This window comes from Carex rostrata, chromosome 1, assembly GCF_964058835.1.
Source record: "Carex rostrata chromosome 1, lpCarRost1.2, whole genome shotgun sequence".
Taxonomy (NCBI): Eukaryota; Viridiplantae; Streptophyta; class Magnoliopsida; order Poales; family Cyperaceae; genus Carex; species Carex rostrata.
In genome coordinates this window covers 9,918,315-9,933,850 of record NC_135918.1, presented here as the reverse complement: position 1 = coordinate 9,933,850, position 15,536 = coordinate 9,918,315, and the positions used below count along the sequence as shown (strand labels likewise).

Sequence of the window (15,536 nt, the reverse complement as noted above, 5' to 3'; positions counted from 1 at the left end):
TCCTAAGGAACAGGTTCCTGTCATGACTAAACCAAAACATAACAAAAAAATTATCAAGGCCAAGAAGCAAAAGCTACAATTACATCCGCTACGTAACTTATTTACATAAGTAGAATTTCCCATACACCCCTGCAAAGTCTGGCAAAATGAAAAAGAAAACATAAAAAGCCGCATGGTCGGTACTCTTTGCTATGAACGAACAGGCACCTTTACATCAGAAGCCTCCTTCAAGCTTCTCCCTCTCGACATTAACCTGTCACCGCTGACCTTATGCTTAGGCCCTTCCTTATTTTCATCTGATTCCACCTTTTGCTCCTTTTCTTCTATATCCTTCTCCTGGAGCTGTTCCAGAACAGATACGACATCCTTCATGCGTGGCCTCAGATTTGAGTCCATCATCAAGCACTGGGATGCTAGAGAAGCCACTTTGTGGGCCCCATCCGGAGAGTACTGCCCCTCTATCCTTCTGTCGAGTACCCGGAATATCTTGCGTTTGTGGCCCAGGTAGGGCCGGGCCCACTCGACTAGATTGTGTTCACCTTGGGGTCGATTCTTGTCTATGGCGCGCCGACCAGATAGCATCTCCAATAAAACCACGCCAAAGCTATATACATCACTTTTTGTCGTTAAATGGCCTGCGACAATGCATACCAACAGTGTAAATCAGAAAATCGTACAGCAATCAGAGAACTGAAAATACAAGTTTATGTAGAAGGCCAGTATTAATCAGTACAAGATTCAAGCACCGGCCATGTAATGACCAGTAGAGTAGACCAGCATGATACCATCATCCATTTGACGCAATTCAAGTAATCCAGATCAATTTGGAAGTTATACTGGGTGGGACCCCATTAAGGCAAAGGAAGCATGAGAACCAGCCTTAATTGACACAAACAATTTGATCAAAATATTTCTGTACCAAAGCCCTTTAATGGAAAAAAATCAGTAAAAGAGTACCTGTGGCAAGATACTCGGGAGCTGCATATCCCTGAGTCCCCATCACCCTTGTGGAAACATGGCTCTTCTCTCCGGTGGGGCCATCCTTGGCTAATCCAAAATCCGACAACTTTGCATTGTAGTTCTGCATATTGATGTCAAAGGCATTCATCAACTCTGTTATGGCTATTCCAAAATCCAACACCTTCTATGATTATGGAAGGTTTTTCATTAAATCTTTTTTCTTGCTTTCCAAATCATCCTACAAGGAAGGCAAGAAAAGAGATGGTGCAACCAGAACTGAATAAAATATTGTGTGTGATACATGACGGACCGAATCAAGAAGGACATTTGATGTCTTAAAATCACGGTAAATGACTTTGGCCTCGGCACTGTGCAGATAAGCCAGACCTTTGGCAGCGCCAAGAGCAACCTTCATTCTTAATTTCCAAGAGAGAGGCTGAAAATACGACCCCCCTACATCCACAGTTAATAAAATAATAAATCAACAACCTTTTTCAAACACCTCAGTCAAACAAGTGTTTGATTACTAGGAGCTTAATTTGTGCTTCTTTTTTTCTCTTTATGTGCTTGATTCCCAGTCAAATATGCACTAGTTGTATTATTGGTTCCTTTGATGACATATCAGTCTAAGAGATGAACTTACTCCTAAAAAGATGGTTCTCCAAGCTTCCACGAGGCATGAACTCGTACACCAAAAGCCGTTGCTCGTCCTCTAAGCAGTATCCGACAAGCCGTACAAGATTAGGGTGGGATAACTGACCCAAGTAATTAACCTCCGCCTGCAATTGAGGATCAACAGATAAGACATAAAAAATAAAATAGAAGGAATCGGCAGAAAATACATCTAAAATAGAAGAAATTAAAACTATTATTCACTGACCAGCCATTCCTTATGACCCTGCAAGCCGTCCTGGTTGAGGCGCTTGACGGCGATAGCCATGCCGGTGCCAGGCTTGGAAGGTGCCATGGTTGTCTCATCGATCCATCCCTTGAAGACAGATCCAAAGCCGCCTTCGCCGAGCACACTGTCAGGACGGAAGTTTCTAGTGGAAGCCTTCAAGTCGCTGAAACTCAAGTTTTTGAGGTTGGACGACTGCAGGATGTCATCTTGGGTGCGCAGGATCAGGGGGAAGGAGGACGATGATGCCCGGCTGCTGCTGCTGCTCAGCCTCAATCCATCTTTGTCTCTATCTCTATCTCTATCTTTGCCCCCGATTCTAGCAATTATCACTGCATTGCATTTTTATCCAACCTTCCTTATTAGCCATCCATCCGCTAACAATTCTCCTCATATCCCCTACCGGCCTACCCGGCTACCCCTCCCCTTCCCTCCCTTTTAATTTTGTTTTATACTATTGACTGGATTGTTGATCAGCTGCATAGCTGAGGCTGAATTGTTTGAGGATTGATTTTCAATTGGTTTTAGTATTACTGACTGCAGCAAGTGTAGGTATATGTTTTTCATATAAATAAATGCAGAGGGACAAGGACAATACCAGTAAGATTAGAGAGAAAGTAAAAGTGAAAGTAGAAAATGAGCAGTGGGTAAGGTAATGTAAGGTAACGTAAAATGAGTAGAGAGAGCCTTGATTGAACAGCTCAACCATAATTTGGATGCTTTGACAGGCGCCAGTGGAGAGGGAAATGAAATGAAATGAAATGAAATGAAAGGAAGACATATGAACCTGAGGCGCCAGAGGAGAGGGAGGCGCTTTCTACCTTAATCCATCTTGCGCTGTAACAATTCCCCATCTCAATCCGAGACCGAGAAAGAGACCAAATTGAGACAAGAAGACACCCTCTGCGCTGCTCCCTTCCGAGAGACCGATCCAGATCAACTCATCAGCACAAAGAAGAAAGCGCGCGTTATCTCTCGCTCATTTTTTCGTCTCTCCCCCTCCCTTTTCCCTTTTCCCTGCCCTTGTTTGGTTCTTTGTTTGCCTGTTCGCTCTCTTGCTTTTGCTTGCTTGAAATTCGATGATTCTTTTTCTTCTTCTAATCTAATCTGACATTCTGAAATTATGAATCTGGTCTAGTCTCCCAAGATGTTGACCTCTGTTTGTTGTTTGTTGGATTCATCCCACTGCCACACATTCTATTTCTCCCCTCTTCTTTCTTTTTTTTCATCTATATTTTATTCATTAACTTATCACTATCTCTCTTTTTTTCTTCAATTATTTAACACCATGTTTCCCAAATTTACAACTGAGCCCCCCACCAATAATTAAAAAAAAAAATAGAAACACGACCGCTTTCTTTGTTATTCTTAATTCCTCAACAATTTTTTTTTTCCCATTAGTACTAGCTGTGCCACGAATTTGAACCGGTACACATACTAATGAAATGTCATGTTGAAAGCAACCTTGTTACAACCTGACTCCATTAATTTAGAGCAATATTTGAAAATTATAAAAGATATACATATAACGAATTAAGGTGAGATTCTTATTTTCTTAGTTTGCTTCCTCATAAGAGCAATATTTGATTTATGCAAGGAAACTTTTAATTGTTCATCTAACATGCTTGCGCTCCTCTGAGAATCAGACTAATAATATATTCGCAAAATATTAATATTCTTCGTAGCCTTTCAATAGGTCAATGAAAACTAACGAAGATCTATTCGGCCATTTTTATTAATAACCCAAAAAAAAAAACGTTTTTACCAAAATAACCTCAAATGTTGAGTTTTTTCAAATCTAATCAGACCGCCAGGATCACTGGCGGTCCACTTCCATAGCAGACCGCCAGGGACCTGGGCGGTCCATAATGGACCAAACCGCCAGTATCCCTGGCGGTCCACTATACATTAATCCCCCCCCACCCCCGAACCGGCCCCCCCTCTGTCCTCTGTCTCTGTTTAGCGCACTAGACCCCAGACCCAAAAAAAAAAAAAAATCGCCGATCCGCCCAGCGCCCGCCGCCAGCTCCGCCCAGGTGTGCCTCTCTCTCTCTTCTGCCTCTCTCTCTCCCTCTCTCTCTCTTTCTGCCTCTCTCTCCCTCTCTCTCTCGTAGTGGTGTCTTCGTGGTGCATTGACCGTGATTTGGTGATTTCGGAAAGATTTGGAGGCGAAGCGAAGGATCTCGAAACCGACCGCAACCCGTTGACTCGTTGTATATTCAAGCTATCTCAGGTAATTATCTAAATCAAAACTCGTTATGAATTGGTTGTTTCGAATTGCTTGTGACCTTGCCGGGTTGTTGATTTTCCCGGAAGGCGACCCGATTAGGGTTTAGGGTTAGGGTTAATTGGTTAAATTTGTAAATGAATTGTGTTAATTGGTTGGATTTGTAAATTAATCGGTTGAATCTGTAAATTAATTGGTTTAGTTCGCAAGATTGTGGTTGGTTGAATTTGTATGGAATTGGGGCCATGACTTTGTTGTTGGGCTATATTTGAATAAAATTAATTGGATATCGGTTTTAGAATTGTAAAATTATTGTCGAATTTGTCGAATTGTTTCAATTTTGGGTTATTAATAAAAATTTAGGTTACGGTTAAAAACTAAAATTGATAGTTTAGGGTTATGTTTTAAGAACAAAATTGATAATTTTTAAGAATTGATTAGGAATTATAAGTCGTAACTCTATTTAATTGTATGTTTATGGAAGCTTCTCCTTCAGCAGTTCGAGCAATTTTTGAGAACCGATATCTCACGATCTGTTTTGAGATTTTGTATGAAACTTTACAGTCTTATTCTATGAAGTCAAGAATGCATGTCAGTAAATTTTCATGATTTTTTAAGGTGTTTTGATATGTTAACCAGAGGTGCAAAGTTGGGCCAAAAAAACAATATTTTCTTTCTCCAAACTCTAAAAAAAATATATATATATATATATTTAAAAATCTGGGCCGCGGAAAATATCCACGCTCGGAATAAAAAAATAAAAAATTTCGGGGCGCGAATTTTTTCTGCGGCCCGGAATAAAAATTCTGGGTCGGTTGAAAAAATCCGCGATTTGAGTATTTTTAAAATTCAGTTCAGATCTGGTTATTTTTATTAAATTAATTTTTTTAATGAATATTTTAAAAAAAATCGCTGAATACCCAAGAACTAGAATTCCCCAAAGAAAAAAAAGGTTCAAATTAGTTATTTGCAAACGGGAACAGTAATTTGGACATTTGATACATTCTGGCCCAAAAGTAAAAAAAGGAAGTATAAAAGGCCCAAAAGGCAGCCCAGCCCAAACCGAAAATGGAAGAGCGGTACTCCCTAGCCCCTGGCCCCTGCCGGCTGCCGACTCTTTCTTTGGAGTCGGGTCGTCGCTCGAAGCAGAAGGCAGAAGCACCTTCTAGCGCTTTCCAGAGTCCAAACCCTTTGGTTTCCTTTCCTTCCTTCCATTTTCTTTATAATTTATATTAATTACCTTCTATCGGTAGGACTATCTATAGAAGAGAAAGAAATTTGTTGTAACAGAGAGCTGAATCCTGAATCCGATTGTTGCTAATAGCAAGCAAGCATGGCGAAGGATGGGTTGGATTGGGACGGCTTGCTCAAGTGGAGCCTGGCCAACTCCGACGGCACCAGGCCTACTCGCCAGCTCAGGTCTCTTTCTCTCTCCTTTATATATTTATTTATCTTTTTTTGTAATGTGGTACTCTTATGCATATACTGCTACTGGTTGAACCATAACTTATGAAATGAAAATACAGTGAGGAAGACCGGAAATGGTTTGTGGAGGCGATGCAAGCGCATGAAGGAGATCACCCTTGTCATGACCACCCCTGAAGACGTCTTACAGGCTCAAGGCGTTACCCCCGACAATATTGAAGACATGCTCGATGAGCTCCAGGACCATGTCGAGTCCATTGATATGGCTAATGGTAACTACACCTACATTCATCCAATTGATTGATTCAATTAATCATTTACATGATCAATATTAAGAGTTTGGCTGTCTAACGAAGTTAATTCACAGATCTACACACGATTGGGCGGGCTGGTCCCTCTTCTCGGTTACCTGAAAAACTCCCATGCCAACATCCGAGCCAAGGCTGCAGATGTCGTTGCCACCATTGTGCAAAACAACCCCAAGAGCCAGCAGCTTGTTATGGAGGCCAATGGACTCGAACCTCTCCTCATGAATTTTGCGTCTGACTCTAGTATCACGGCACGCACAAAAGCACTTGGTGCAATATCTTGTGAGTACTCTTCTTAATGTCTCTCGTATTCTTTTATGGGACTTAGAGCATAACCATATAGATTATGTATTGTATTTGCATTGTAGGGGCAAATACTAGTACATAATTTTTAATGACCATAAAGGTGCAGTTATCTCTTACCAGAATCTTAATATGTTTCAACTACGCATAGATGACGTTTACCCACTTGCCTAGGTGGTAAAATTATGTTATTATTATTTTCTTGGCTAACTTTTTAGTACAAGCATCTGGTTTCCTCCATTTTTTGGTTGTTATTCTACCTACCTATTTCCAGGCTGGCTACGTACCAGCAAGGTGTGATGTTTCCTGTTAACCTGAACCTACATATGCTTAGAAATTATGTAATCTATGAAATTTTTGATAGTTTTATCGTGTGACAATGGTACAATTCATTTTCCTTGTATCAGCACTAATTCGACATAACCAACCGGGAGTAGCTGCTTTTCGCCTTGGAAATGGCTATGCTGCATTAAAAGATGCACTCAGCTCAGATGATGTCAGGTTCCAGAGGTAAAACCAACATATCACTGTGCTTGTTTCTTTAGTATAGGAAATTTTGTTTATTGTGCTTGATTGAGGACACAGGACAGTGTCATGCATTGCCAATTAGTCCAAAGAAATAACGTATTTTCTTAGTGAACTTTAGTTTGAATATTTTATTTATGTAATATTGGCAAATCATACCTAGAAACTCTGTTCATATTTGCAAAAAAGAACCACCATCTTTTCATTCCTGCATTGTGAACCAAAAGCGAGCATTTTTTTTTTTGGTTGGTTGCAAAAGACAACCATCATTTTTTGCTCATTAGAGAGGTGGGAAATTTCTTAGAAGTGTATCATCTTAATCATACTGGCCTAGCATTTTGGTGGTAGTCACAAATATTTCAGAAAATGTTTGAGAAAATATTTCTGCTAATGAAATTTGAGAAATTTAGATGTTTGGTCACTATAAATGCAAGAAGAGATCATGCTAATGTTAAACTTCCATTTCTGTTTGACAGGAAGGCACTAAATTTGATCAACTATCTTTTACATGAGAACTCTGCGGACTGCAGCATTGTGACTGAGTTGGGGATCCCACGCCAAATAGTGCACCTCGTCTCAAGCACCGACCCTGACGTGCGCGAGGCGGCTTTGGGTGGTTTGCTTGAGCTAGCCAAAGACAAGAAATCAAGCACCTTAGCTGATGAAGAGAAACTAAAATCTGTCCTGCAGAGCCGTATTGACGGCATCAGCAAGATGTCACAGGACCAACTTGAAGCGGCTCGTGAGGAGAGGCAACTGGTTGACTCTCTATGGAAGGAGTGCTATAATGAGCCATCGAGTCTGAGAGAAAAGGGTTTGGTGGTGCTGCCGGGAGAGGACACCTTTAAGCAACCTCCTGATGTTGCCGGGAAGTTCTTTGAGCCGGCGTTGCGTGCAGGTTCAGCTCCAAAGCAGGATGGGAGCAATGTTTCTGAGTCTGCAGGCAAGAAGAAAGATGCTCCACCTCTGTTGTTGGGACCAGGACCGGGCCCCTCTGCTTCGTAGAGGAACTACTGAGATTGAGCTGAGAGTTTTTTCTTTTCTGTGACGTATAACATTTTTTAACATTATCATTTGTCATACTCATAAATATGGAGACGTTGGTAGCGGACGAAGAATCTTAGTTTCCTTGGGATGTGATGAATTTAGTGTTTACTATATCACGCATGAAACAAAACATTGTCAAAATGCATCCATCCATACTTGTCCGTGACGGCATCCTTTCCCAAATATCAATTTGCCTAGCTATTATTTCAGATGTCAGTGGAAAAAAATGTGACATGGCTAATACGCTGCTGTGATCAAGTTAATCGTTTAAGTATCGTGTCATGTTTTATGTGTGTGTCGTGTTGTGATTAAAATATCAAGGGGTGGTTACGGTATGTGAATAGTCATGTCACGTGAGTCATGCTGCGCTTAAACGTGTTGTGAATAAATGTGTCTTGCATGACTTGCGTGATTATTTAATTATAATTTAAGTTAGTTTATTCAAGATTTATCATTTAATAATTATTTAATGATTCTAATTACATGTAACTATATGTCGTACAATAATTACATCTTTCATGTGACGTAATATGTCGTGCCAAAGTTTAAAAAAATGATCACGACAGGTGAATGGTCACAACACATGAGTCACGACACGTAACTAATTGGCATGCATACTGTAACCGTATCGTTTCATGACGGAGCCGGCTCTCCCTTGTCATTTTTCTCACTCTAGATGACATAACTAATTGTTGATTTAATAATTTTCAATTTGATAATAATTAATTGTTGATTGAATAATTATAACCATGTTAACATGGTTTTGAGTGGATGAATTGGATTTGTGTTTGGGTTGAAATCGGGAGACTGACTGTAGCAAACCAATTGAATTAGGCATGCCATTTGCCACGAGTACCACATGACCATGAATGGTATTCTGTTTCTCTGCTGCTCTCCACGGCCTCTCCTCTCCTTCCATCGCTATCGCAATCGCAATCCCAATCCAATATCTCTCGCCTTCTCCCTCTCCTTCACCATCCCAAGTAAAACCTACCGCTTCCGTTGCGGCAGCGGTTGCGGCCCCAAGAGGAGGTCACGTGCGGTAGCCGTGAGGGCCTCGCGGCGGGAGTCGCCGTATGAGGTGCTGGGGGTGCCTCCCTCCGCTACGCCGCGCGACATCAAACGCGCCTACCGCAAGCTTGCTCTCCAGTTCCATCCCGACGTCAATAAGGAGGTGAGCTCTTGGTCCTATGCTTCTTTCTATCTTTCTCTTCTTTTCACATTTGATATTCGATTCTATCTTTAATTCTCATCTTAAAGCCAAATGCTCAAGAGAGATTCATGCGCATCAAGCATGCATACAATACCTTGATCAACTCTGAATCTCGATTCAACAACGCTACTTCCACTCGTGCAAACTATTCCACACCTTATGATAAAAAATCAACTGCACAAGAAGAACAGTTCTATGGATTTGGTATGTGCCTGCTCTTTTCTGTTTTTATTTTTTATTTTTTTCCTTTTTTCTGGTAAAATGTTCTGTGAATTAGTCAAATAGAGTTATGTCAAATGCATTTCCATTTCCTGTCTGGTGCTATGTAAGTGACTTAATTGCTGTTAACCAGTCAAGACATGTTCACAGTCGTATGTGCAGTATTGATTTGGTACTGATATAGACCAAATCTCTTTTGCTTTCTAAATTGATTCAGGTCCTTAAACACTGCAGGTGAATTTGTTAGTGGCATTCGTATTTCTATTGGTAGGTGTTGGTTCATTGATTCGTGTTCTGGTCAATTACCTTTGTAGAATATTCTTGGATCAACTTTTTTTATTAGTATTCTGACTCGAGCAAATGTGGATTGCAGTTGATTTCTTAAAAGATTTGCAAGAAGAATTTCGGAACTGGGAAGCAGATTTGAATAGAGAAGAGAAACCCAAAAGCTTGTGGGAAGAACTAGCAGTAAGTTCTTTAAGTACCTCTTTTAATGGTGCCTTTGTGCATTGAGTACTATGATACGCGAATAACTGCTTAGCGATAATCATGTGGCCTGTATTCAATAAACTGTTACAGCAATGACTGATAGTTCTCCTCTGTTGAACATTTTGATGGGTGAAACCAACATAACTAATTAGAAAATCATGGATAAACTAAATTTAGTTTTAAGTGTATTGTTCACAAAGACATGATTAGTAGCGTTCAGACAGTGTTTGCAGCTTATTACCTGACTGTAGCATATAGGTTCAAATATCTATATTGAAAGCATCTTGTTGATTGGTACTAAATTACCTGATGAGATTCCAGAGTTTTAAGCAACTCAAATTTGTATGCTTTTCGACCTTCATCTTGACCTCCTTAAAGATCCAGTGAGATGGAAAGTATTTCCTAAAAAGAACAATAAATGTTTGTCTGGATTTGGGGGTCTCTCCATTAAATACCAAAGGATTTCCCATTAACGAATAAAAAAAAAAATCTAATAGATGAACTCATACGTACCAACTTTAATAACAAAAAGGTTACTTCAGATCATCTATGTATGTTTTGCTCAAGCAAATGATGCGATAAGCTAACTTTTATCAGCATATGTTTTGATATTTGGTTCATGGAGTCCAAAACTTTCTTCACCTCAAATGAAAGTATGATAGATAGATTATTGGATCTTCTATATGGGAGATGCAAAAGTTCGGGTCAGATTGGGTCAATAATATTTTACTATTACTTTACGAAGGTCGGGATTCTGTCCAACCCGCGCCACCTTCAGGTCATAGATGACCTACCTTTTTTCTGACTCGCCTGGTCACAAGTCATCCTGACCCGATTAGACTGAAGATAGAGTTCAAGTTTATTTATTACTTTATATTAATACAAAATGTATGTTTGGTAAGGGTCTTGCCTCCCATCCCACTCTTCCTAGGTTCGATTCCTAGTGGAAGAAAATATTTTTTGCCTCTAGGTCTATCCTGCTCCTAGGCGGACTATCCCACTCTTAAATACACCAGAAAATTTAAATAAAGTAAATGAGCTGGGTTGGGCAATAATTGCCGCCCCTATATTTTACTTGTTGAAATTACTATAAGATGGTCTGAAACACTTAAATGGGATTGTGGGAACTTGTCTGTCGAAGATATTGCTGCACTAAATGCGAACTTCCCATGAATATGGATGGTAAGAGCTGCATTTATTGGATACAATAGCATCTGTCAATTTGGTAAATGTAGGATTTAGTCTCTCCAGGAAAAGTAACTGACCCGTGAAATAGGTTTGAGAACTTGTCCAAGGCGTGAGTTTAACCTGACATGTTACCAGGTTTTTGTGCATGTTTGGGTCAGACATATGCGCATGTAGGGTTTGGTCACGTTTGTGCTGTGTAGTATTTCCATTGCTGATTAACACAATTATCAATCACAAAGAACTTTAATATGTCTTTATCTGCAGATGACCCGTATTAACCTAGCAACAACTTAATAATTATACTTACAGCAATCACTCTGGGCTCATAACCACAACCAATGTTTGTGCTGATGGGCAGTCAACCAAATGCTTTGCTTTCACACATTGATTGCTTGAAAACAAATGGCACAGTCCCCAATCCAATCCTTCATTATTTTGACCAGGTCCTTGAGATTACATGGCAAGTTGACTATTCTTTTCTTGACTCACCATCCAGGTGGTCCTGTATGGACTGATACCTAAATGAAAATTCAATCTAGGAAATAAATGTATGTGGTCCTGTATAGACTGATTCCTAACTAACTATTTGGTTAAATGGAACTTAACTATTTTGGGAAGTTAATTGGAAGGAATTACCACGTACGGTTGTTCTGGACCCTATACTACCCAGCACCTCTACTTGTCGGAGGGTTTCCCTTCTCTGCTTACTTTACAAATCTAGATGGATTTGTGCCTAAACTCTGATCTATGAGGATTCCTAGTGATTGTTTTAAATGCTAGAAGTTGATGATTTTAGGTCTAGTGCTGTTTTTGGTGAAAAAATGAATATTAAAGAGCTGACCATTCCTTTATGCCAGCTCCCCTTACAGTTGCCAAGCTTGGCCCAATCTCTGTTTTGCACGCCACTTTCACTTTTGTGCTTGCTTTTGTTTATACAATTTAATGATTCTATTTGTTAATATACAAATAAGAAACAAGTGGGTTACATATTAAGTTAAACTGTAGATACTTATGTAGTAATATTAATTTTCTCTGACCTTGGGAATCAAATTCTGATGTTGTACAAAACTTGGGAATAAGAGCATGTAAGAGTACGTATTACTTGAATCAGGAGAACACGTTTGGGTTTGTTCATAATATAAAAAGAAAACTGCACAGGTTTTCATACAAAATGGCAATTCTAAGCTCTAGGTTTTTATCACTACCTACTTTCCAATTAAGCAATACCTAAAATGTTTTTTTCTGTAATTTACTCCCAGCATTATCAGAATAGTCTGATAAAGTTTTGGCAAACATTCAGGAAATAGGAGAGGAGTTCGTGGAGTTCTTAGAGAAAGAGCTGAATATAAAAGAAACAAATCTTAAGGATGATTCAACAGGGTCACAAAGGGAAAGGCGACAAGAGGAGGATGTGCAGAGGCAGCCGAGTGTTGAGGAGTCCATTGATGAAGTGGAAGCTGCTCTCGCAAAGTTGAAGAAGGAATTAGGTTTATAGGATAAACTTGGAATTATGATGGGAATTAGGGAAAAGAATTGAGTTTTGGATCAACAATAACAACAGACAAATACCTCGGTACAGTATAAAATTCCCAGCATCTCAAGCTGCATATTTTTGTCTACTTTCATAGTTGCTTTAGGGATTTGTGACCAACCTAACTGTAATAAACATTTATTTTTCTTTTCTTTTTCTTATTAAGAACACATCAATTAGTTTTCAATGCACGAATTAATAAAAGTCCATGTTCTCGTGCCAGACCAAGAGTCATGCATGAAAAAAACTGCTTGTTTTTAGTTTTGTCATTTTAAAGTACGTAATATTTGAGGCAGGAGTACCAAGTAACACATTCTGCTGAAAAAATTGGAAGGTGGATTCTTTTGTTGTTAAAAGTTCCAAGTAATATTTGGTGCTAGTTAAGTTCGTAGATATTCATTTATTAAAACATCACTTTACACAGAGAGTTGCATGCATGATTTAGAAGCTCCCACATAACTTAGATGGTTCAGCATGCATGAACCAATCCCCAGTACATGACAGAAATACGCACCTGTTTTCTCCTAATATCCATCCATCCCAGAAGGCACATGAAATGCATAATACACAGCCTGACGCCCCAATAAAAAACCCTTGTACAGTAGCTATCAAGCAGGAGGAAATTTTTATCGAGAAATATGGGCAATCACACAAAATATATACAATTACCCAAAAAACCACAAAATGGTGCAAAAGCTCGTTACAGTACCAGTAGCCGTACCAGTTGACACAGAAGCTTTTTCAGTACCAGTAGTCGTACCAGTAACCGGACCAGTAGCCGTACCAATGGACAGGAGCCACAAGGTATGCGCAATTTTACAGTACCAGCAGATGTACCAGTGAAGAGGGGCCATGAGCTGTGTACAATTGTATAAAAAAACTGTATCCAATCACACAGGACTAATTTTTTTTTTTTTTTACTTATTAGCTTTCCTTCTAAATTCAAAAAGTGGTACTTACAAGCCATAGAAAGACTCGTGTCAATTGCTCTTCTAATTCACTCATCTATAAAAGGGGATATTAACAAAAGTAATACAACATTTTTACAACTAATAACTATCCGTAAAAGCTGATGATTGATGATGATCGGAAGTGGAAGTGATTTCAGCCGTTGATGGATATGAAGCAAAATCATCGAACGACACATCATAGCTTGCAAACCTGATGCTGCCTCCAAGACTTTCCATGGACTTGTCAGGAATCTGTATGCTTCCCTCCAGGAACTGAACCACCTGCCGCATGCTCGGTCTGGCCGTAGGTTCTGGATGTGAGCATATCAATCCCAATTTTAGCACCAACTCGGCCTCATCTTTGTCAAATGAGCCCTTCATATTCGGATCAACTGTCTCAACAATCCTCCCTTTCTTCCACCATTCTGACACTAACTCAACGAGCCCTGGCACATCATCTTGACCAGCACAAAACTCCATTGGCCTCCTCCCACAAACAACCTCCAACAGAAATGCCCCGAAGGCAAACACATCGCTACATGTCGTGGCCTTGCCGGTTTTACTGATCTCAGGTGCCAGGTAGCCTAAAGTGCCGATGATGTGTGTGGTTTTTGGATTGCTTCCATGGTCGTACAATCTAGCTAGACCAAAGTCGCTTAGCTTTGCATTCATACCTTCATCTAGTAGAACGTTGCTTGCTTTGATGTCTCGGTGAATAACAAGTTGCTCCCAACCTTCATGGAGGTACAAGAGACCGGCTGCCACGTCTTTAATGATCTTCAATCGTTGGCCCCACTTCAATGATGACTCCTTTTCTTCAAAGAGGATTCTGTCGAGACTTCCATTGGTCATGAATTCATAGACCAAAAAGAGCTCCCCCTGGCGTCGGCAGTAGCCCAGGAGCTGAACCAGGTTGCGGTGCCTCAACTGGCTCATACTCGCTATTTCCGACACAAACTCTCTAATACCCTGTCTTGAATCGTGCGAGATCCTCTTGACTGCAACCTCGGCTCTTGAATTTGGCATGACGCCCTTGTAAACCTTGCCAAAGCCACCGCTCCCGACCAGGTTTGTTTCATCGAAGCCCTTGGTTGCCTTGTAAATATCTACGTAGGGGATCCTGTGAGGACCGTACTCCAGTTCCCAATCTTCTTTCACCTCTTGAAATTTCTTCCTCCGTTGATGGCAGAAGTACAAAATACTAAGCACCAAGATGAGCAACACGGAAAACCCTGCCAGGGCCAATGCAACTAGTACGGCGACAGAGACCAAGCTGCTCTTTTTAGTATTAGCTTTTTTAGGAATTGATGGAATCTTCGATTGATCTAGATCTTGAGCTTCTCCACCCATGCTAAAGCTCCAGCCTGAAACATAGTGATGTGAGGAACCTGCACCGGTCGAAGCAGAGAAACCTACATACATTTCGTCCAGAGCGATATCTGAGAGATTGACTATAGACGATACGAGGGGAGTTCCAGGTTTGGTCATCTTAAAAGGAGCAATTCTGACTTCCAGCCTTATGCTTGCGGCATCATAATTGATCCAGACTTGCATTGCATCTCCGGACATCAGATTGAGCTTGGTGAAAGTGTCAGTCATGCTTTCATAATACCCAGCCGTGGATGAGTTCAAGGAAGTCAAATTGTTGATGTCTATTCCGACATGGTTGTTGTCTATGTCGTTAAACTCGATGGTTTTGACTGTGTCGAGCTCAATGGCTATGAGATGGTTGCTGGTTTTGCCATTGCTAGAATCACTGAGAAGGCCCAAGTGCTGGCTGGGCATGGAGCCAGGCAGATCCTTGTATGGAGAGATGGCAAAGGCCAGCCCATGGCCGCCGACATCTGGGTACTGAGGCACAATCCCAAACACAAAGGTTGTGGAGAAGGATAGTGCAACTGATCCTGAGCCTGAGCCTGAGGAATTCTTGAACTTGATGGGAGATGGAAAGAACGCATGGCCCTTCTCCTCGATGGTGTAGTTAGTGAGCAGCAAGAGGCCATTGGAGGTTATTTGAGCGAGGTCGGTTAGGCTCAAGTTAGAGCCAGTGAATCCATTGAAGCTGAATTCAGAATCAGTTGCATGTAGTGGCAAGAAGAAGATATCCATGAGAAGCAGAAAGATGCCTAGTACCAGCATCGATCACTTGCAATATTCAACACAAATTAACGCTATATATTCTAGCAGAAGGATGGATGTATGCAGATAATTTTGGTTGCTTTCTTCTAATGTTCTAGCTAGCTAGGGTAGCTA

At 40.5% G+C, this 15,536-nt stretch overlaps 3 protein-coding genes and 1 pseudogene across 5 annotated transcripts; 2 read left to right on the top strand and 2 right to left on the bottom strand.

Annotated features, from left to right (window-relative positions):
* Positions 1-79: 79 nt before the first annotated feature.
* On the bottom strand, positions 80-3,003 carry LOC144557513 (receptor-like cytoplasmic kinase 176). The gene is made up of 6 exons (XM_078306100.1): positions 2,646-3,003; positions 1,841-2,190; positions 1,604-1,739; positions 1,271-1,413; positions 958-1,081; positions 80-635 (listed from the first exon to the last, which is right to left on the bottom strand). The coding sequence occupies exons 1-6, from the start codon at positions 2,710-2,712 to the stop codon at positions 190-192; spliced, it is 1,266 nt and encodes a 421-aa protein (XP_078162226.1). The 5' UTR covers positions 2,713-3,003; the 3' UTR covers positions 80-189.
* Positions 3,004-5,403: 2,400 nt separating this feature from the next.
* LOC144557524 (hsp70 nucleotide exchange factor FES1-like) lies at positions 5,404-7,876 on the top strand. Its single transcript, XM_078306107.1, is given in 7 exon segments — positions 5,404-5,504; positions 5,612-5,644; positions 5,646-5,782; positions 5,878-5,891; positions 5,893-6,100; positions 6,529-6,631; positions 7,123-7,876. Coding segments are annotated over 7 exon segments (1,110 nt in total). The 5' UTR covers positions 5,404-5,418; the 3' UTR covers positions 7,652-7,876.
* Positions 7,877-8,376: 500 nt separating this feature from the next.
* Positions 8,377-12,503, top strand: LOC144557542 (uncharacterized). 2 transcript variants are annotated; one of them, XM_078306126.1, is made up of 4 exons: positions 8,377-8,867; positions 8,954-9,110; positions 9,499-9,593; positions 12,103-12,503. In XM_078306126.1, exons 1-4 carry the CDS (start codon positions 8,553-8,555, stop codon positions 12,295-12,297), a joined length of 762 nt encoding a protein of 253 aa, XP_078162252.1. In that variant the 5' UTR covers positions 8,377-8,552; the 3' UTR covers positions 12,298-12,503. The 2 variants fall into 2 exon arrangements, with proteins under 2 accessions (XP_078162252.1, XP_078162261.1); XM_078306135.1 differs by having other exon boundaries at positions 12,062-12,278.
* Positions 12,504-13,317: 814 nt separating this feature from the next.
* LOC144557440 (L-type lectin-domain containing receptor kinase SIT2 pseudogene) lies at positions 13,318-15,536 on the bottom strand (annotated as a pseudogene). Its single transcript, XR_013512665.1, has one exon. The product of XR_013512665.1 is annotated as an L-type lectin-domain containing receptor kinase SIT2 pseudogene (transcript).

Excerpts from the sequence above, each read along its gene's own strand:
- LOC144557513 (XM_078306100.1), bottom strand. The coding sequence starts at position 2,712 with ATGGGGAATTGTTACAGCGCAAGATGGATTAAGGTAGAAAGCGCCTCC. Across the intron at positions 1,414-1,603 it reads GGAGAACCATCTTTTTAGGA|GGGGGTCGTATTTTCAGCCT; the intron begins GTAAGTTCATCT and ends CTGTGGATGTAG. Across the intron at positions 636-957 it reads TCCCGAGTATCTTGCCACAG|GCCATTTAACGACAAAAAGT; the intron begins GTACTCTTTTAC and ends GCATTGTCGCAG.
- LOC144557542 (XM_078306126.1), top strand. The coding sequence starts at position 8,553 with ATGACCATGAATGGTATTCTGTTTCTCTGCTGCTCTCCACGGCCTCTC. Across the intron at positions 8,868-8,953 it reads ATCCCGACGTCAATAAGGAG|CCAAATGCTCAAGAGAGATT; the intron begins GTGAGCTCTTGG and ends CTCATCTTAAAG. Across the intron at positions 9,594-12,102 it reads GCTTGTGGGAAGAACTAGCA|GAAATAGGAGAGGAGTTCGT; the intron begins GTAAGTTCTTTA and ends GCAAACATTCAG.